This window comes from Apium graveolens, chromosome 4 (assembly GCF_009905375.1).
Source record: "Apium graveolens cultivar Ventura chromosome 4, ASM990537v1, whole genome shotgun sequence".
Classification (NCBI taxonomy): Eukaryota; Viridiplantae; Streptophyta; class Magnoliopsida; order Apiales; family Apiaceae; genus Apium; species Apium graveolens.
Genome location: NC_133650.1, coordinates 289,768,224 through 289,791,537, shown reverse-complemented (window position 1 = coordinate 289,791,537; position 23,314 = coordinate 289,768,224). Strand labels below are relative to the sequence as shown.

Below are 23,314 nucleotides of genomic sequence, written 5' to 3'. Positions count from 1 at the left end.
AAGAGCCTCAGTTGACAATTAATACTTAAATAGTAGTGATATATGAAACAAAAGGAAAAATGTATTAAATCATGAAAAAATTACAATAAACTTAAAATGAAAATACTATAAACAAATTATAAATCAGGTCTCAATCTATATTAACCTCACTGAGAATTTGACAGGTGTATAGCTGTGCGCCTACGTAAATACACACAAAAGACTGAAATTAAAACACAAGCAAACGAGTGTAAGAGTACACAAATTGAATCCTAAATATGAATTCAGAGAAGTTATATCACAAATAAACGAAAGAATCAAATGGCTACAAGAGTTACCTGACATAGGCTCTAATTGATGATAACCAAATGTTGAGAGGAGCTGTGCTGGAGGAAAACGAAGAACCGCAGTTTGTGTATAACTTTGTAAATACATATACAGCATTCAACAGGTATCTGACATGGGACATGTGTGACATCTGATGTGGAAAAAATTGTCTCACAATATGACATGGATTAAATTGTCTCAAGAATATTTTGTCTCAACCTTGCCCCGTGTTGGGCTAATAATAATATAATAGATGATAGATAGATAGATACTAGATAGATAGATTAAAGCCAGATTAACAATATTCAAACTAGATAGACATTGTTATATATTTCTATATGAGCCCTTCTACATTCATGCAGTTGGCAACCAGTTGGCCTGCTAAGGTATACGTATCTATTACAACATCAAATTTCAGGCAAATGCAACAAAAAAAATTGCTTCATTTACCAAAAAAATTAAAAAAACAAATAAACTGTCTATTTTGAAAAGGTACAACAAACCACTTAGGGCATTTAACATGATGGATTTTCAGCAGCAAGCTAGAACTTGGGACATACGAAATCAATTTTTATAGTTTCTAAGATCTTAGTATTTAACAGAATCACATGCACAAGAATCTAATCTTGTCAACAATCATTCCTTGGTTTGATCTGGATTTCCTGCAACTGTATAAAAGTCTAACATTTCCTCTTCCACTGGATGAGTTTTGCCTACTATGACAAGGCAGTGCAAAGGTGGACCAAAGTCAACCATGAGTAGTTGCTTCATTGAACCTGTAACAACCATCTGATCTTCGCTTCCTAGTCGGGCAAGTCCAACACATGTAGTGTCTTCAGTATATGCTACAAAATACAAAACATTAATCAGTTCATCTGATTTTTAGCTGTTCTTTCAACAAATCACTTGCTTTAAATTATAGAAATTGTAGAATGAATAATCAGGAATAAAATAAAAAACAAAACAAATGGCACTCTGCTGCGGCGAGTACCGGCTACATACATATTTATAATCTCATTAGACACAACTCATTAACAATGGATAAAAAATAAATTCTAGTTTTAAGAAAGAACCTGATCCTCCACGTATCTGCTCCACCTCCAAGAGCTGCTCAATCGCAGTATTAATGCTCATGTATCTTGGTGGCTCGTACTGCTTCTTTCCTCTGCAGATAAAAGGAAAACCAAAATCTGTATCAATATTTGAGAAATATACTAGAAATCTAAACACAGCAGCCATAGTTGGATATTAACCTGCACAATGATTCCAACGTGGGCTCCTTTACACGTATATCTGCAGTTTTGATATGCACGATTAGTTCAAGCAAGTCATTTGCTTGAAACATTTAAGATACCAGACACATGCACCATCAAAATATAAATGACTCTAAAAAGTAGTAAAAACAAGTCTCGGACCGCAATGATGTTCATAAAATCATGCATATAGAATAGGTAGCATTTGAAACTTGTTACTTTAGCCCGGGTACTAGTCAAGTAAGCATATAATCTGAGAACCGGGAGTCTGGAATTCAAAGATGAAGATGTGTATATAATATGTACATGAATGGAGCAATAGTGTCTTTAAGTTTACATTTCCATCTCAACATGTATAAAGAGAAATAAATAACAATAACTAATGACTATCTATAAGTTTTATATCTAGCAACTCGATTTGTAATATAACTTACCTAACAAGCAGAGAGTATGTAGTCCGAGTGCTCGATTCTTTTGAATCTTCTCATAGAAACTATCAGGTCTCCATGTTTCAGTGAAAAAGGGTATTGAAACAGTTTCTCCATAACGGTACAGTTGTAAACCACAAACTCCAACTGCATTCATCACTGATGCATTATGTACCACCTTCACATCAACCTCTAACTTCTTTGCTCGAACAACAAGATCAGAGTGTGTTGTTGCACTATGTTGGATTGGCACAAAAAAACCGAGTGAAATTAGTAAAGGAAAAAGTGAACCAGGAAACTATCCTACGCAAGCAAACACAAAAGACATGTAAATCATATTTCTCAACTTTACAAAGAAAAAAACTAGAAAGATTCTTCATAATAAAGGAGAAAACAAGTATACACAAACAACAATTATTGGGATTCCTAACAAAAGAATACAAAGGGGGTGCATAGGAAGAGTTGAAATGGTTCACTCAAGACACGTTTGAGAGTTACACGAGCAATAGTTTAGGACATAAAAGTAAGATGCAGAAAGAACAGCGAAGTCTAGCAGAGCTCAAAATGAATATTAATTTACACGAGGCAAGGCATTTACCCAAAAGGATCTCCAACCACAAGAAAAGCAACATTAGACTCTCGAGCTTCCAACAAAATATCATCTGCCTTTTCCTCTACCATTTCCCTATCCGCAACTATAATAGCCTTCCCATACAAACTTTCCTAAACATTATCATACCAATAACGCCTCAAATCAGTTTATCCAACAATTCAAAGACATAAAACTATAATAATCACGATTAAACGGCAAAAGTACCAGAGTTTCCACTCCATTAGACGTGATCCCGAAAGACAACAAGGAAGTATAGGCCTCTATATAGACCTTTGAGCAATTTTTTATCGCATCGAGACCACGGAGAGTAATGTCCCTCTCATTTCCCAATCCGAGACCGATAATATACAACATCTTATTTCCGCTTTTGAAACAAATTCAATCTTCCTTTTTAATGTAAGCTGCATATATACTCAACAAAGTCACTACAATATTCAAGATATACTTTCATATTTCAAGCGAAACGAAAAAACCTAAATATTAATAAATTGATGTATAAAACTAATGCTACGAGTGTGAAAACGTGTATGCAAATATCGAATATAAACAAAACTGATTATATTGTTCTCGAGCACGGTTGGATAGCTCAAGTGGTTAAGAGTTTATCCTCTATCGTCCCAAGTCCTGGTTCGATCTTTATCGAGAACAAATACTCGATTGTAAGGCTATAAACCTTATTTGTCAAAAAAGAATTATATTGTTCTCGATACAATGTATATATTAGGGGAACATTGGGGAGATTGGATATAGATACAGGTAGTGTGCACTGTGTATGTATATTTTTCAAGTTTTGATCAACTGAGATAGAAGGCGTACCTGAGCAATTGAATTAGAGTGGAGCAGAGCAGAAGCTGGGTTGAATTGTTTTCTTGTCTTTTCAAACCCTAGTCTTTTTTTCGTTTTTTAAGGGTATCATGATATATATTAAAACTTCATTTAACAACCGTCTTGTCGATATGTCCGAGTGGTTAAGGAGACAGACTTGAAATCTGTTGGGTTCGCCCGCGCAGGTTCGAACCCTGCTGTCGACGGTTTTTTCTTTTTATCATTTTTCTGTTTTTGTCAACAGAATATTTCTTTGTTCTTGCTTTAAAAATTTATTACTGTTTTCTTAACCAGGGTTGCTTATTAATTATCGTAGCCCCAGGCCCACAGTTCAGTTTCGGGGGAAATATTTATACTGTAAAATCTTGATAAGTTAATATTTTTGGGACATGAAAATTTATTAATTAATTAAAATATTAATATATTGATATATTAATAAATTTATGGATATATTAATAATTTATTAATTTATCGAGATATATTATTTAAAATTTTATAACATATACAATTCTTAGAATAATAATTTATTTTCATCTATTAAATACTTAAAAATAATATTAAGAAATATTTATGAATTTAAGTAAATTGAAAGGATTCACTTATTTAATTAGATTACGTAATATCCTGAAGTTTTCAAAATGGTTCAAGACAGGGTCCTATCTTTTCTAAACTAACATTGTTCCTACTTACCACAACAATAAAATGGACTTTATTTAATACACAGTTGGAGTCAAGTCAGTCTCACGAAAAATGTCATTAAAGCACGTAATTTACTCTTGTAACATAAAAATAGTAGACAACGCATTAAGAAAGATTAAAGATGAAGTACAAAAGCGACATGAATTTTAAAAAGAAGCATTTTACAATTGAGGTTTCCTATAAAAGTGCATTCTAGAAATCTATAATTTCGATATAATATGTAATTATTAATTTATATATTATATGGGACTTATATGCAGTAGCGGAACCAGAAAATGCCGATAGGAGGGGAGAATTTGCGACAATTTTTTTTATAAAGAAAATCATTAAATTAATTATTAAATATAAATATTTGTTTTATTAATAACTATACCACTAAATTCACCAATTTTTAGTGATGTCACAAATTTTTTGTTTGAAAATTGACATAAACTAAATATTAATCATTAATTTGCATTTTTTACGTTAATAAAAATGACAAAAAAATTTAGTTATGCATTTATTTATCAGAATTAATGTTCACACCTAATTTTTAAATATCAAAATAAGCTGTATCTAAAAATATGCAGAGTAGTATATAATATTCACTGAAAATTTGGGTGGGCAAAAAGAATCAAAGAAAACAATTTTTTCAACTTTACTTATTTATCACATGACGTCACAAAAAGTTTGGGACGGATGACCCCAGCCCCCATGTGGTTCCTCCTCTGCTTATATGTATTAATAAAATAATATTATCTTATAAATTTAGCGAATTATTAATTTAGCATAAAAGACCTGGCTCGGGATTACAATTATTAATTTAATGAGGTTATTAATTTATCGAGATTTAATTGTAATTGCAACTTCTTTTTTTTATTAATTTTGGTAAGTGATTGCTATGATTTTTATTTTTAAGAAGATTTGTTTGAAACTTGACAACTCTTCCACATTATGATGTTATTATTGATGACTTAACTATGTAGTATTAATTTTATATTTTTCATCCCTTATAAATATTTATTTGTCAATTTAATTTTAAATATTTAATTTTAGCATAATGTATCCCTCAACTTAAATTTTCATTTCATATCGAATCTATTTCAACCTTCTGTTTAAAATAACGATTAGCATTAATATTTACTGGAGTAAAATCAAAATAAATTTATTTTTTATATATATTATTACAAAGTGCACCCCGTAATTTATAATATATTAATAAATTACACCCCAATTTTAACTTTAACATGATTTAAAAATATATATAAATTTGTACAACGATATTAGCTAATATTATTTTCATTTGAAAAATAATAAATAAATATTCTCTATTAAATCTGAAGCGGATAAAAAAGAAGTCATTCATTTAAATTATTTTATTTTAAATACTATGAATATAATTTAAATTTACTTATATTTTTAAATAATAATATCAAAAGATACAGATTTTATCCCATATATGTGTTTAGGTTTTAATACTTCTTTATAATACTATCTTTAAAATTTATAATTTCCTATATCTATTTTAATATTTAAAACTATAAGTTTCCTAATTTTTCATATTTTTTTAGTGTTGATAAATGTTTGATTTGATTCATGTTTTTATATTTATTTTTAAAATAAATTAGCAAAAATGTGTAACTAAATTAAAAACTTGTGAAATGCCATTGACCATTCTTTTTCTCAGATACCGTCAGAATTAAGCAAAGCAAACTAAAATTTTCTATTTCATTGAGTTTGTTTTGGTTTTATAATATAATGTTTATGTACTAGAAACGATCGAATATTATGTTTATATTTAGGTTCAAGATTTGGATCAATTTTTATACCATTTGGCTTGGTTGGGTTTTTATAGCGTTAATTTTGAGTTTTGATTTTAAAATTTTTAAAAATCATACTCGACCATAACACTTTTTCCGTTATATGAGTTGTTATTTTATTTAATTTTATAATCTATCTTTTTATAGATTTAAAAAATTATGAAAATTTAATATAAAGTATAAAGTATAAAATTATAGGGTGTATATCGTTAAAATATTAAAATTATGAGGTGTATATCATCATTTTATAAACTTTTAAAAAAATCGACTTTAACGCTGACAGTGACGATTATCTTAGACCATAATTATTAAAGAATATAATATGAAGTGAAATTTAAAATGAAGGGATTATGTCAAAATTAAAAATTTAAGATCAAATCAAAATAGTAAATATTTAAAAAGGATGCAAAATATAATTTACTCTTTTATTTTATTTTTGACAAACTATTAATTGATTCATTTGTCTTCTTCCCTTCCTAACCCTATGCATGTTATAAAAAGGACATTGCTACAATTTACAACTTGCAAACAGATGTTTACCTGGATAGACAAGACACGTAGGATTGGCCGGGTTCCAATAATTTGTTTATGGACCCAAATCCAGCAACTTTAATCTAATAATTATGAAAATAGTGATTATTGTATTTGAATTTAATAACTTATTTTGTGTAAAATAAATTTTGTAAATTTATCAATTTTAATTATAAAAATTATCGGTTCATGCAATTCTCATTTCAAGAATTTATTATTTAAGCAAAAATATATTTAAATATATTTAAAATAATTATAATGGAAATTGAGATCCTATGGGCAGGACAACAAAGATTGCTTCAAAGAAAAATCCTCAAAAGTTTCTTCACTTTTTGACTAAAACCATATATGAAGTGGGGCGAGCTAAAAACAAAGGGAGTATAAAAACAATTGGGCTTGTAGACAAGTCCAAATGGCCACGTGCCTAGTTCTAGCATTCTAATACCCGGACAACAATTAGGGCCCCAATCCACATTCGTTCCCACTTTTTGATTGTCATCTAAAAAATACTTGAATATTGTCGAAATAGTCATGCACCGGCAGTTCAAAGTATGTATAAAATATACGATTAATAACTTTTGATCTTTTAACTCGAATATCTTAAATTTCCAGTATAGAATTTCATATTTTTTAATCTTTTTTGATATAACCGATATAGTAGTATATATCGATTATGGCACCGAGTCCAGGTATCAACTACGATCTATTGGTGGTGTCATCTGGAGACCAGCAAAGTGTGACAAAAAATCATCTTTATATGTTTGATTTTGATTTTGACTATGATTATTATAAGTTGAAGAATATGAGTTAAATATGTGTTGTTTCATTGACAACCATGAAAATTGGGACCTTAGTTTGCAAAAGGAGAGGGGCTAAGTAATACCTTGATGAGGTTGATTGCGACCACGACCACGATAACAGTGACCATAAACACCTCTTGATAAATTATAATTTTAATTAAAATAAGTAAAATCTTATCTTCCACGACCTTACCTGCCACCACGATTATAATTGTTTCCACGATAAATATTATGATATGATAATAAAGCAGTGGTTGAATTAGTGAAGTTGAAATCTGGGGTGCATGATTTTATATATATGGATTCAAAAATCAAAAGTCATGTGTGGGGATTTGAAAAAGTAAGGAGATAAAGGAATTTTATGATGTCAGTAACAAGTATAGCATATTCAGGTCGTAGGCCACGTATGACACAAATGACGAGATCTGTCTGTGTAACTGGTTGGTTGATTGTAGCAAGGTAATATGATATAGAGTTGGCATACCGGAGATAGTCAACAATGGATTTGTCTCCTTTAGTCATAGACAATAATTGAAAACGTAATCGGGTCTCATTCGTAAGAGATTGTTGACCAAAATTTTGTTGAAGACAGTCTCATACATTTTTAGAACTATTTAAGCCAACAACTATAGAAAAAAACATGGCGTGAAAGAGTGGAATTGATTATACCAAAGAGAGTCTGGTCAGCGTAATACCATTCGGCATATTGAGGATTCGATATTGGGGGTTAATTAGATTTTGGAGAAGTGATATATTGAGGTTGGCAGGGGTAGCTATCGTCGATGAAACACCAATATTATTGACCAATAAGAAATGGTTTGGTTTGAGTTTTCCATTGCAGGTAATTGTTGTCAGTGAGTTTTGAAGAAATAAGAGTAGAGATATTGGGTACTGTGATAGTAAGAGCATCTCCAACCCGACCCTCCCTTTACCTATATTCTTGTCACATGTGCAAAATTATAAGGATTAGATCAAAATTGAAGCACTCCAGCCCAAAACCCTTACCTAAAAATTTTTAGGTAAGAGAAATTCAAACCCCATATTTAGGGAATCAATTTTGCTCCCCTATCCATGCCACATCACCTTCCACCAACTTCATCCTTAATTTTACTAATAAAATATAATATATTATCTTTACCACCCTCCAAACTTATTATTAAATAATATTTTAAAGACATAGGTAAGGATTTTAGGGAATAACATTAGAGTGAAATAGCTTTTTGTTACTTTGTAAAGATATAATTATTTAAGGGGGTTGTGTAACGCCCTCCAAATCCGGGTCTAGATCTGGGGGTTACTTGCTAATCTCCAACATAACACAAACCTGTATAATAATTATACAAACATATATCTAACCCCTTACATCGATCCAGGATCTTTTCAGGTTGAGGTATGAAAATAAGAATAACACACTATCTTTATTACAAACCCAAATATAAAATCTCATAGAACTCTCTTTATTACAAACAATTATCTAAACAAGTTTTAAACTAAATTCATTTTATTTCAAACACACAGCACTTCTATCTACACTACACCTGTTCAGGTTGCTCAAAGCTCTCCTCTTTCATCAGGATTAACACTCTTGGTATTAGAGGATCCCACTTCCTGACACGTTTTTTTACCACGCGAGTAGGTTTCATTCTTTTTTTGACTGAAAACAAACAAAGTGAATAACACCAAAAAGGGGTGAGCCATAATTTGCTCAACAAGTCCACAATATATCAATAGTAATATAAGAAAACTAAATGAACCGGTAATCTGATTGTATCTGTAACTATATATTCCTGCAAAGGAAAATGAAAGCCACTATCGGTGATTATCAATAAACTAGACTGGACACAAGTTCGCACCCATATCCCACTGATCAGTCAGGATACAATGCAGATTTATAACTCTATGTATAGATTCATTCGAGTACACAGGCTCTACGGCCCGAAACATGGATCCGGCTAATTCCCAGTCCATAGGATCAAGTGTATACCTGATCCTCATCATCACCATCCAGTCCACAGATGAGCAACCGGAACAATCGGTATGCTTTGATGTATCTCAACATCAGCATATATCAGGATATGTATAATGTGTAATCTATTGAAATATGAATAGAGTATTCATTGAATTAAGAGAAATCAGGAATTGAAATGAAATATAAACAAAAGAACAATAATTGTGTATCAGTGTGAGTGAACAGGAATTATCAGTGTTTATCGAGTTGATAATTTGAATAGAAGAAAATAATTCACTATTCTGAATTTAGAATAGGGGAAAAACTTGCTCGTTACGTGATTTGCCGTAAATATATCACAGTTCTCTAACACTGGCTCGGTTCGCCTTGTTGACTTCGTCTCTATCAAAGAAAGATGCTTATTTAGTCGATTTGTATCTCAATCGTGTCTCAAACCGACTTCACGTAGCCTTTAGCGTCTACCCGTACGCTTACAATTGACTTGTATAATAATTACTAATAATTAGGACTCATTTAACCACATAATTCACATAGCACACCTGTTGTGCAAGACATGCATGTACTTTAACAAGACTAAGATAATTTTTCAACCCTAAGTAAGTTGTATTGTTATCTTAATTTGTATTCTGTACTTGTAACACTTAAAGTCTGTAAAAATATCAAAGGAGTAGACTGGAGTATTTTTCTATGAATAATATCAAGCCTAAGAATTCTATCTGGAAGAAGATCAAGAAGATCATGCCTCAGAAATCTGTTTTAGGAAAAATATTCTAAGTCAAGATCTCTACAAATCACAGATTTAGTGTTATAGAGAAGTCATTCGAGAACTCCAGAATGACTTATAGAGAACTTAGGAAAGCTTATAGTGAACTCAAAGATATCGACAAGCCAAATTAAAGACATGAAGATCGGAGATATCGATAAGTCATTTCTTCACTAGAGAACTCAGAGTTATGGACAAGTCAACATTCATTAGAGAACTATGAGTTATCGATAAGTCAAATTCCACTAGAAAACTCAGAGATATCGATAAGTCAAAATTCACTAGAGAACTTAGAGATATCGATAAGTCAAATTTGACTAGAGAACTCTGAGATATCGACAAGTCAAATCCCACTAGAGAACTCAGAGTTATTGATAAGTCAAAGAGAAGATATGAAGACTAGAGATCTCGACAAGTCAAATTCTATTATAGAGAACTTGAGACCTCTACAAGCCAAATTAACTATAGAGTACTAGAGATCTCGATAAGCCAATATACTTATCGAGATGTCAAGTTCTTTATAGATCAAACTGGAGATCTCGAGATAAAATCTCAAAGTATAAAATTGCAGATCAGTTCAATATCCAAGATTAACAATCAACAAACAATCCAAATAGTTGGATTGACAAGTCTACAAAAAGCAGCTTGAAGGATGTGCAAGATCAATGGTGAAGATTAACTGACAAAGGAAGATCAAGATAATCACATGATGCTAAAGATATGCTAAGACAAAAATAGAGGATATACTTTTCCATAAATGGAAATGACAAGTGATTGTTTACTAAAGCTAATAGCATGTCTTATTGTACACTGTGTATGTTAGATATATTTGATAATGTCATGTGTAATATGATTTGTGTTTAGTTTTCAGATCTTACCTAACATGACAAATCAGTACTTAACTGAAAATCAGCACTTATACTGAAGACAGAACTTAAGATATCAGAACTTAAGTTATCAGAACTTAAGGTTCAGAAGATATTTATCAGGAGATAATATCAGGACTTAAGATGACTTTCAGATAAGGCAGGCGGCTGATTGAAAGGAAAGAAGATCGAGACTAAGACAGAAAGAATTGTGCATAAAGAAGGAATTCTATGAAGAATAGAATACTTGGAAGAAAAGATAACTAGTTGATATATTTTAGGAAGCAGAATTATATTCCATATCAATTAGAAGATTATCTTGTAACTGTGTAGTATATAAACACATGCATAGAGTTTACACTATAAGTGTTACGATTATCGAAGTTATTATTCTTTGTAACTCTAGCAGCTCTCGTGATAATTTGTTCATCACTGAGAGAGGACAGTTCCATATTGTAACAGAGTTTATTGTGTTGAATAAAATCTATTTTTTGTTACTTAAGTTCTTATATTCGATTTGATTGTGCTAAACACTGTATTCAACCCCCTTCTACAGTGTGTGTGACCTAACAAGTGGTATCAGAGCCTTCTATTAACACACAAACAGTTTAAGATCCAAAATCAATCATGTCTGAAGAAGAAACTCCAACCAAGCCCACCAAAACTGAAGAACCTCCAAAAACCATAACCCATAGTCGATATGAGATTATAAGAGTTCCCATGTTGAAACCTTCTGAGTATTCCATATGGGTGTATTTCTTGCACACAAAAAATGAAACTGCATCTATCTTGATTGATCATGTCAAACAACTGGATAAATTGGTTAAAGACTCTGTGAAAATCATAAGAAGTGATAATGACACTGAGTTCAAGAATTTGATTATGGAAGAGTTCTGCAAAGACCAAGGAATTAAGCAGGAATTCTCTACTCCTGGAACTCCACAGCAAAATGGAGTTGTTGAAAGAAAGAATAGAACTCTTATTGAAGTTGCACGAACTATGCTTGATGAAGCAAAGTTGCCAACCTACTTTTGGGCTGAAGCTATGCAGACTGCTTGTTTTACTCCGAATGCAACACTCATTAACAAACATGGAAAAACACCATATGAGATGGTGAAGAAAAAGAAGCCAAATCTGAAGTATTTTCATATATTTGGATGCAAGTGTTTTGTTCTTAAGACTCATCCCGAACAACTATCCAAATTTGATCTAAAAGCTGATGAAGGAATTTTTGTTGGATATCCACTTTCTACAAAAGCCTTTAGAGTCTACAATTTAAGAACAAGGGTTGTCATGGAATCTATCAATGTCTCTTTTGATGATAAGAAGATTACCGGACTTGAAGATTTCAATGATCATGATCAGCTGAGATTCGAAAATGAAGTTTTAAATTCTGATTCTGTAAATCCTGATACTGCAAACTCTGATGGATTAAACTCTGATGTTATTGAAACTGTGGTGACTACGCCTAAGGAAAATGCACTTGTGCAGGGGGAGCATACTGAAGATCCAACCACATCTCAAAAAGCATCAGAACCTACAACAGGCTCTTCAAGTTCTGATGGGCCAAGTTCTGATAATTCTGGAAACTCATGTTCTGATATTTCTGGAAACTCAAATAATGAAGGATCCAACTCAGAGAGCATAAGTTCAGGGGGAGCATCAGAAAATGTTGACGGAGACAACATGGATCATGTGGGAGCATCCAGTTCTAGAGAAAACCTTCTATCTGCAAGGAAGTGGACTAAAGCACATACACCTGACTTAATTATTGGAAATCTTGATGCAGGTGTCAGAACTAGAACAGCTACATCAAATGAATGTCTTTATCATTCTTTTCTTTCTCAGACTGAACCAAAGAAAGTGGAAGAAGCTCTTCAAGATGCTGATTGGGTGCAAGCAATGCAAGAAGAGTTAAATGAATTTGAAAGAAATAAAGTCTGGACCCTAGTGCCAAGACCAAGGAACAGATCGGTTGTTGGTACAAAATGGGTATTCAGAAATAAAACTGACAGTGACAGCATAATTACAAGGAACAAAGCAAGGCTGGTTGCAAAAGGATACTCTCAACAGGAGGGAGTTGATTATGATGAAACATTTGCACGAGTTGCTAGATTGGAAGCCATAAGGATATTTTTGGCTTATGCTGCTCACAAGAAGTTTAAAGTCTTTAAAATGGATGTGAAAAGTGCTTTTCTTAATAGAAAATTGGGAGATGAAGTATATATTGAACAACCTCCAGGCTTTGTAGATCCCAAATTTCCAAATCATGTCTACAGGCTTGAAAAAGCACTTTATGGCCTTAAGCAAGCTCCAAGAGCATTGTATAAGACTTTAGCTCAGTTTCTTCTGGAAAGTGGATTTAACAGAGGAACTATTGACAAAACACTGTTCTACCTCAACCATGGAAATGACTTACTTTTGGTGCAAATATATGTTGATGATATCATTTTTGGTTCTACAAATGACAGACTTTGTAAGAAGTTTGCCAAACTGATGCAGTAAAGATATCAAATGAGTATGATGGGAGAACTTAACTATTTTCTGGGCCTTCAAGTCAAGCAGAATGAAGAAAGAACTTTTATTTGTCAATCTAAGTACACAATAAATTTGTTGAAGAAATTTGGAATGCAGGATTGTTCAAGTGCATCCACTCCTATGGCCACTGCAACTAAGTTGGATAAGGATACTGGTAAATCAGTAGATATTACTGATTACAGAGGTATGATTGGCTCACTACTCTATCTAACTGCAAGTAGACCTGATATCATGTATGTTACCTGTCTTTGTGCAAGATTTCAAGCAGATCCAAGAGAACCTCACTTAACAGCTGTGAAAAGAATTTTCAAGTACCTTAAGGGTACAGCTGATCTGGGATTGTGGTATCCTAGAGAATCAGATTTTAAGCTAATAGGTTAAACAGATGCAGATTTTGCAGGATGCAAAATTGACAGGAAAAGCACAAGTGGAAGCTGCCAATTTCTTGGAGGCAGATTGGTTTCTTGGTTTAGCAAGAAACATAAGTCAATTTCCACATCAACTACAAAAGCAGAATACATTGCTGCAGGAAGCTGTTGTGTACAAATTCTTTGGATGAAGAATCAGTTACTGGATTATGGGTTAGAATTTTCTAAAATCCCTATTTACTATGATAATCAAAGTGCTATTGCTATGACAGGTAATCCAGTTCAACACTCAATGACAAAGCACATCAGCATTAGGTACCACTTCATAAGGGAACATGTGGATGAAGGTACAGTGGAATTGCATTTTGTTCCCACATATCAACAACTAGCAGATATCTTCACAAAACCACTATGTGAAGCTACTTTTACAAGATTGGTAAATAAACTTGGAATGGTTTCAGGTAGGGGTGAGCAAAAATTTTCCGAAACCGCCCAAACCACCCGTTTCAAACCGTCCAAACCGAAATTTACGGTTTTATAACGGTTTGGATTGGTTATGGTTTCATTTTTTTAAAAACCGAAAAATAATGGTTGGGTTTGGTTTTGTATTTTATATTGACCGATATAACCGAACCGCAAACCGATAACCAAACCGCCCGTTATACCCGGACCACCCGAATAAATAAATAAATAAATAAATATATATATATATATATATATATATATATATATATATATAATATTTAAGTGATAGTGTGATTGATACAATAGGGAATAGACACTGGAATTTAAAGTTTTAAGTGTTATATACTTATATGGGCCGACCCATTATCTAATTTGCATACGGCTTTGTACTTGAAAAGATTTCACAGTTTTAATTTTTAATCTCTTGAGTCACTTAGTCTCTCACTCTCTCTGTCTAAGTTTTAACCCTAAAAAAAGCCGCTCCCTCTTCACTTTCTCTCAAACACATAACAATTCTACATTTCTAGAGTTTTAGGTCTACACTTCTACATCTCAAGTCTCACTCAAGCCTCTTTCAAGTCTTGATTACTCATATATTATAGGTTTGATTTCTAATTTTTATGCTTGTTAGTTATTCTTCTTCATTGTATATTTGTATATATAAATATAATATATATCTTCATTCTTTGATTTCGAACTTGAGTTTCTTTGATTGGATTGCTTTGGATTGATTTAGTTTCTTTGTTATTTCTTGAACATTATCATATTTGTTTGATAAAAGTCCTGTGAGAACACATTACTTTGCGCTCAGAGTTGGTTAAAGACCCCAAAACAGCCTGTACAACTCCGTGAAATGCTTCTAGACTTGGAAAAATATGAAGAAATAGCGCAAGGTACAAAGTAATAAACTGTGTATTATTACAAGCACTGCCTGTCATTACTTTTGTGATTATTAATATGAGATGCTGACATGTTGTAACTGTTTGATATTCAATTATTGCAAATTGCAACCCATGAACTGATTTGTCTTCTCCTTCCATACATATATGATATATTACATTTATGGGCAGGACACACAAAAAATTCCCCAGAATGGATTTTCAGTTAAAGTTCTTTAGTTTTCAATGTATCACAAGGCTGGAGGAGTTCGGCAACACAATTTGGATGGTAGAAATGACCACAATCTGCATTGGCACACTGGAAGACCTACAATGGCGAGAATTTTTGTCAGCATAACATACTTGTCCATTTCAGACTTACATTTTTATTTTAACGGTTTAAAACCGAAACCGCCCAAACCGAACCGTTATAATTTGGGTGGTTATGGTTATATACTAATGGTCATGGTTACGGTTATGGTTGGCCGGATTGAAAAACCGAAAAATATGGTTATGGTGGTTTTGTTGTCCAAACCCAACCGTTTCATCCGATGCTCACCCCTAGTTTCAGGTTCTTTCTCTAAATCTACTTAGTTTATGTTCTGATACATCAGACTTTATGATCAGTATTTACGGATATTACTATCTTTGTGTATTCTGTGCTTAAACTGAAAATTACTTAAGTGCTGATTGTTGTCAGATGTGAATTTCTAAACTCTGATAGTGATATGAATGTTTCTGTGACTATTCAATCCAATGAGGATAACTGTGCTAGATGCTGACCTAGTAATCTTTAATATACTAAAGATCCCATGTTTGAAGTAATTGTTTATGTGGAAATCTTTTAACACAAGCAAATTCTGATATTGAGCTTAGTTAAGTTTACTTTGTGTATCTTATTACTAAGTCAAAAAATAGAATAGTGCTTCTTATCTGTTAAGTTCTGATGTTAGTAAATCTGGTGGATGTACTAAGTGCTGATAAGTCTCACTTATCAAAAGAAAAAGAAAAGAAAAGAAATAAAAATCAGGTACTTCTTTGAGATCTAGAGTAAAAAATGTGGAAGGGAAGACCCAAGTGCATTGCTGCTATTAAGTAATATGCATTAGAAAAGCAAAATAAAATTTTTTTGGTGACTTTTCACACTCTATGATTACTGGAGAAATACTCTGATAACAGCATAAATTATGATAAACAGTCGTGACTCACTTACACTGAGAAACCACTGTAAAATAGAATTTCAAAAGATGCATAAAATAAGCACAAAACAGTTGAGGTGGACTCATGCATGAACTCATTCTAAAGTAGACTTCAGAATAATGACAGATTTTAAGTAAAGTTCTTAGTTATACCTTATTTCTAAGATGTACTGAAGTGAATCAGAATTTACTCTTTGTCTGATATTTAGCTTAATGCACACACTTACACTCCATATGAATGATGAAAATTACTGTGGTGATCAATGTTATTTTAGATGAACAGTCTATGTGTCAGATTGCATAAATTATGAGGACAAGTTCTGATGGAAGTTCTGATGATTAAGTTCTGATGAAACCATATCAGTATTTGTGTGAAGAATTACAGGAATAAACATTCACTTTTCGAGTTAAGGAGCCATATTCTGATGACTTTTAAATCCTGATAATAATCAAGTTTTGATGCTGACGTGACAGTATTTATTTACTTGGTTTATTTTTTGTCATTACTTGAACGATAATATTTTTACAGAATATTGGTTAATGTGTGATAAAACAGTCATAATCATTATGGTTAGTGATTAGCGTGTATGTCTTGAAAAAATGCATGCGCACAGTAATTATTATTATGTCCCGTGCCCATTAACTCTGGCTTTAGATCTTTTACTGACTGTTATTATTACACATCAGTCTAGGGAGTCGAGGGGTCATTATTCTTACTTGTAATGTTTAACCAGTCCTCGTGTCCCTTAGTATTCCATTGCCTATTTAAATGACTGATCATTCATCAGTAAAACCACATCTGGTCATTTATCTCAAACAATGGCTCATTTTAGTTGGTGTTACAGTTATGGCACAAAAATCGTGTTCATTTTTCGAAATGGAATTCCGACTTCATATCCTATCAACAACATTCCATTTGTCATCTGGATTCAACTTCCAGAGAACATTAAAAATGATCTGTTGTCTTTCCAAAGAGAAGCTCATCTTCGTATTCTTAGACAGCAGGAGCAAATCATTCGTCTTGCTGTTCTCTTTGTTGAAAGTAGGAAGAAGAATTAATTATTATCCATCTGTTTCTCTTCACTGTCAGCTTTGTCAGGCTTCTTAGCTTAGGACTAAGGCTGTTGATGTTAGGAATCGTAGAATAGGACTTTCTTGTAATTTTTGCATGTAATTGATAAATTTCATCGAATATAATCATCTGATATATTAATGAAATTTTCTTTAAATTGCAAGATTTGTTATTTGTTTCTCAAATTATGTGACTGTGCATGTTTAATTGCAATTTATTAATCTTTACTTCATCGACTTTTAATTTTATGTTGTGATGAATGTTTTGATTAAATTCTGTTGATTTGAGAAAACAACTGAGGAACAGGTTCCAATATCAGAACCTGTTATTGTAGAAGCTGAGAAGGTTTCTTCTCAGAAAGATACTGTAATTGGGAGTTTTAGGCCCCTCAAAAGGCTTAGAAAATTAAATTCTGATGATAAAGCTCCTACAGTGTCTCCACCTTTGAGGAAATTAAAGAAACAGAGAGCTCATAGGGACATAGTTGAGTCAGATTCAGAAGATGTAGTGTTAGCAGCTAAGGAAGGGGATCAGGAATCTCTGATCTCTACAGAACCAGTTGTTATTGAATTACTTCCTTCTGCACAACCAGAAACTGCTCAAGCTAAAATACCTACACTTCTTATGTCACCTATGGTTGATCCAGTACATACTGAAGAACCAGGTACAAGTGCTGAAATTGATATTCATAACTTGATTGTGCCTGAGGTTTTGTACTTGGAAGCTCCACCAATTCAACTCACTCCACCAACAATATCACTTTTGAATGTCGATCAGAACCTTGCTGCAGATCAGAATTTAGAGGAAAATATTGAAGCCTCTATAGCCTCACATACTGCTATTTTATAAGAGGATGTTGATACTGCAGGATCTACAAGTTCTGATGTTGCTAATGAAGAAATTACTGGTGAAGCTGCTGGTAATTTAGATGTTGATGCAGCTGGTCCATCAGGACATGCACCTCAACAAACTGTTCATAAAGCTGATTTAGTCAAGAAGTTTGTTATAGGGGAAGCACCAGTACCTTGGAGTGAAACTCCTAGAGGAAATGAGTGGACTAAAGAATGGAACTCAGTTAGTTTTGTTCCTTCTGAAAAGATTCTTGCTGAGCATCTTGCAAAAGCTGATGAAATGCTGATAAATGATGATTTCAAGGCACAACTGAGAGTTACTGCATTGAGTACAAGGCACCTTCAAGGTCAACACTCAATAACTCATGACAAGGTGAACAAAATTCAGGAAGCTCTAATCTAGCAAGATATGAATGTGAAACTTTAACATAACAGATTTTTCAAGCCAGCCTTTGACAGAATTGCCTACATTGTGAAAACTCAGGAGAAACAACAAGCTCAAATTGAAGAAATTTTGAAGAATCAAGCTTCCCACCAAAATCAACTCAATGAGATTCAATCCTCAGTGAAATTGCTTGTCTCTCTTCTATTACCTGCTGATGCCAAAAAGGGGGAGAAAGTGATTAAGTCCAAATGCAAATCTATTCAGATACTGAAAGGAAAGGATGATGGAAATGATGACCAGGAAAACTCTAATAAGGGTAGAGGTCAAGGTCAAGGCAAAGGATTTTCATCAAGTAAAGCTAGAATTACAAGTCAAGGAACAAGTTCTGATACTGGAAGAAGAATAAGTTCTGATACTGGTAAAATGATAAGTTCTGGTGAATATCTAGAACTTGATGAAGAAACTTCAAAGTAGTTATTTTTTAAAGAAAATCCAGGAATGGACTTTGAGAGTCTAAATAAAGAAGAAGCTAGACTCAAAGCAGAAGGTGTCAAGATAAAATCTGAAGCTTCTGTTGTTGAAAAGAAATTTCCAAAGCCTAAGGGTATTGTGATAAAGGAAAGAACAAGTTCTGAGGCAACCAAGGCCAAATCACAAATGGAAATTGATCCAAGGTCCAAGGGCAAAGAAAAAGTTGATGAACCTGTAAAGGTTTATATGCCAGTCATGGATGAAGAAATAATTGATGATGAAGCAGATGCTAATCTTACTCTGATGCATAAGAAGATTTTTCAAGCAACCTCTGACATGGATCATGTTGTTCAGAGTCAAGATATAGTAAATTCTGATATGACAGAGAAGCAAGCAACCTCTGACATAGCTCAAGTTGGCTTGATATCAGAAGATAAGGAAAAGGAAACCTCTGACATTGCTCATGTTAAACCTTCAAAGATACTCCTACCAGGATTAACCAAAGCTAAATAGACTAAACCTTTGAAGACTGCAACAAGTGGTTTTGAAACAAGAGTTGTTACAGGAAAGGAAGCAAGAGATAAATCTGGGTTGCGTAGTTCTGATGAAAGAAGAGTACATAACACTACCAATGATCCAACTTCCTTAAGTGAACCAGGTGTTGGAGCAACTCCTGAAAGATTGAATCGACTTGAATCTGTACAAATGGTTTACCATACCTTCTTGAAAGAACATATCTTGTTATATTTTATGACAGATGGAAGGGTATACCAGATTAAGAAAAATGCTATACCACTGAAGTATTTTGAAGAACTGGAACATGTTCTATTCCTACTTCAAGTGAAAGATAGATTAACAGATAGTGCTGCTGGATATTTAAAGTCTCAAATTCAAAGACAAAAGAAGCTTTATTCTGTAAAGTCTGACATCACATACTGTCCCAAGTACAGAGATCACAAAGGTGATATTGTCGATATGAAGCCTAACTCTGCTAGGATTATAACTACTTTTCTGGGTTATAAGGTTGTGGAATTCAATCTAGAGTCTGACAAGGCATATCTGATTAGGCTAGATCAGGAGATAAGAAAAGCTAAGATAAATGATCTCAGATCAGCTATTTTTCAAACTGGAGAAGATACAGCTGAATTGATAAATTCTAAAAGGAGGATGGTCAATGAACTTGAATATGCAGAGAGATGTTTGTTGAAGAACTATCTCAGGACAACTCCTGATATCAAAGAGATAAGAAAAATTGAAAGTTGAAGCCAAGTCAAAGATCTATAACTACTTAAATTCTGAAGTTTATACAGACTGAAGCTGTTATCAAAAGTTAAAGATGGTAAAGCTGAAAGGACTGTAAGTTGTAGTTATCTAGTCAAATTCTCATGCATTTGTACTTAATATTTTTGACATCATCAAATATCTGTTGAACTTGTATATTATGCTAATTTACAAGTTGGGGGAGATTGTTAGATATATTTGATAATGTCATGTGTAATATGATTTGTGTTTAGTTTTCAGATCTTACCTAACAGGTCAAATCAGTACTTAACTGGAAATCAGCATTTTTACTGAAGACAGAACTTAAGATATCAAAACTTAAGTTATCAGAACTTAAGGTTCAGAAGATATTTATCAGGAGATAATATCAGGACTTAAGATGACTTTTAGATAAGGCAGGCGGCTGATTAAAATGAAAGAAGATCGAGACTAAGACAGAAAGAATTGTGCATGAAGAAGGAATTCTATGAAGAATAGAATACTTGGAAGAAAAGATAACTAGTTGATATATTTTAGGAAGCAGAATTATATTCCATATCAATTAGAAGATTATTTTGTAACTGTGTAGTATATAAACACAGGCATAGAGTTTACACTATAAGTGTTACGATTATCGAAGTTATTATTTTTTGTAACTCTAGCAGCTCTCGTGATAATTTGTTCATCACTGAGAGAGGACAGTTCCATATTGTAACATAGTTTATTGTGTTGAATAAAATCTGTTTTCTTTTACTTAAGTTCTTATATTCGATTTGATTGTGCTAAACACTGTATTCAACCCCTTTTTGACAGTGTGTGTGACCTAACAGTGTAAACCAGCAATTAACTGAATTATAAAGCTAACACTGGTCCTTTAGTCAGCTGTAACAATTTAGATAGAAAATCTTGTAACACTCTCAAGAAGAAGCTAAGCTCTTTATCAATAAAGAGACTAGAAATTTTGTAGCAAAACATTCTTAATTTTAATATAAAATTAAGTGAGTTTTGAAGATCTGTGTTTCGCATGAACACACTTTCATTACAAGATTTGATTTACTTTGTTCAACCATAAAAGATTCAAGAAAAGATTAAAAATAGTAAAACACATTCACCCCCCACCCTCTGTGTGCTATTCATTTCCTAACAAGTGGTATCAGAGCAAAATCTGAAAGTAAACAGATTCAAGATCTTGGAAGAATGAATACACAAAAAATTAGTAGCATCAAGATTCCTACCTTTGACAAAGCTAACTACACTATTTGGAAAAAGAAAATGTTGCTGTTTGTGAGGATGGCCAATCCACTCTATATTCAGATACTTAAAAATGGGCCCTTCACTCCTATGGTTAGAGTTAAAGAATCAACAGATGGTGATATGGTCATTCCAGCTCATTATGCTCCAAAAGACCCTTCTGAGTATACTGAGCCTGAAAAAAAGAAAGTTTCCTTGGATAATGGCTTGCAATTGATATTGATTGAGTCACTTGATAATGTGAAGTACAACAACATTGTCAACTGTGACACTGCCAAGCAAAAATGGGAAAATATTGAGATACTCTGTGAGGGAACTGAGGAAGTTAGATCAAATCAGAGAAGGATACTGATTTCATAATATGAAGGTTTCATGGCTAAGCCAAAGGAAAGTATAACAGATGTGTTTGAAAGGTTCAACAAGCTGATAAATGACTTGCAGCTCCATGACAAATACTATGAAGCTAAAGAAGTGAACTTGAAGTTCTTACTTACTCTCCCTGATCATTTGGAACAGAAAATCTCAGCAATCATGGAATGGAGAGATCTGAGCAGAATAATACTGGAAGTTCTATATGGAATTCTCAAAATATATGAACTAGAAATGGTTTAAAGGAAATCATTGAGATCTGGTCAAGGACATGTTGTAGATGGCTCAAGTGCTTTAATTATCAATGAAAGACAAACATCTTGTTGGTGAGACTGCGTAGCTGTGTGAAAAGTTACGTGATAACTCAACACGAGAACAACACTAGAACATGACAGGTTAATAATACTACATCTACACAAGAAATTAGGAAGAATGAAGACAAGGCAAATATAAAGAAACAGGAGACTATAAGAAGGCCTGAAGTCTATCTACAGGTCACTGAAAGAAGTTCATTAATATGATTATGCCTCAGTGAAGAACAAAGGTAAAAGACTTTCAGGGTTTCAGAAATGTTGAAGATTCAGCATACAAGTGCTACCAGAAGATTTCAGTGTATTGGCATTGATTGAAGATAGACAATGTATGAAGCATACGAATATGAAGAATTGATGATATGGTATAGACAGAGGTTAAAGAAGATAATTACAGTCTTGAAGCTATACTCACTGGCAGGAGTTCATTTATATGTTCAAGCGTCGGTGAAGAGCAGTGAATGAAGTATTCAAGATTGTAGTAGCAATGAAGACGTTGTCTAAAGAACCATAAAGGATTCCAGTGAAAGTACAATTGCTTATTGACAGTCAATGTCTGAAGCAATAAAGTTGTTGCAAGCTTAACAATTTAATCAAGGCCATAATGCGAAGACCTGAATCGGGGTTAGCCGTCTGTGAACCAGACCAGTTGCACTAGGCGTCAACAGCTCGTAAAAGGAATCTGGATAATATTTATAGAAGAATTGTTAAGTTGAGGAACGTACTTAGATTGAACGTTTATCTTTTAAAGTACGAGAAGAGGTGCGCGGGGTATACAGCTAAATAACTCAGGGGACTGGCGAAACTCAAAGTTTAATTGTTATATTAAATAAATTTATTTAATGGACTTTAATATAATTTATTTAATAAACTTAAAATGATTTATCTTATAAACTTTAAATAAGTTTATTTTATAAATCTAAATTAGTTTATTTATATAAGTTATATTTAAGTTTATTTTATAAATTAATTTAGTTACAATTTAAACTTAAATAAAAAGAAAAAGAAAGAAAAGAAAAAGGAAAAGAAAATAGAAAAAGGAAA

General features: G+C 32.8%; 1 protein-coding gene, 1 long non-coding RNA gene and 1 other non-coding gene across 4 annotated transcripts; 2 read left to right on the top strand and 1 right to left on the bottom strand.

Annotated features, from left to right (window-relative positions):
* Positions 1–584: 584 nt before the first annotated feature.
* On the bottom strand, positions 585–3,514 carry LOC141721181 (putative diphthine methyl ester synthase). 2 transcript variants are annotated; one of them, XM_074523953.1, is made up of 7 exons: positions 3,417–3,514; positions 2,805–3,001; positions 2,586–2,710; positions 1,994–2,223; positions 1,560–1,599; positions 1,380–1,471; positions 585–1,151 (listed from the first exon to the last, which is right to left on the bottom strand). In XM_074523953.1, exons 2-7 carry the CDS (start codon positions 2,952–2,954, stop codon positions 943–945), a joined length of 846 nt encoding a protein of 281 aa, XP_074380054.1. In that variant the 5' UTR covers positions 2,955–3,001; positions 3,417–3,514; the 3' UTR covers positions 585–942. The 2 variants fall into 2 exon arrangements, with proteins under 2 accessions (XP_074380054.1, XP_074380055.1); XM_074523954.1 differs by lacking the exon at positions 3,417–3,514 and adding an exon at positions 3,154–3,400.
* Positions 3,515–3,550: 36 nt separating this feature from the next.
* TRNAS-UGA (transfer RNA serine (anticodon UGA)) lies at positions 3,551–3,631 on the top strand. Its single transcript has one exon. It is a non-coding gene; the product is annotated as a tRNA-Ser (tRNA).
* A 10,909-nt stretch (positions 3,632–14,540) lies between these two features.
* Positions 14,541–15,579, top strand: LOC141717215 (uncharacterized). The gene is made up of 2 exons (XR_012573557.1): positions 14,541–14,825; positions 15,294–15,579. It is a non-coding gene; the product is annotated as an uncharacterized LOC141717215 (long non-coding RNA).
* Positions 15,580–23,314: the final 7,735 nt, after the last annotated feature.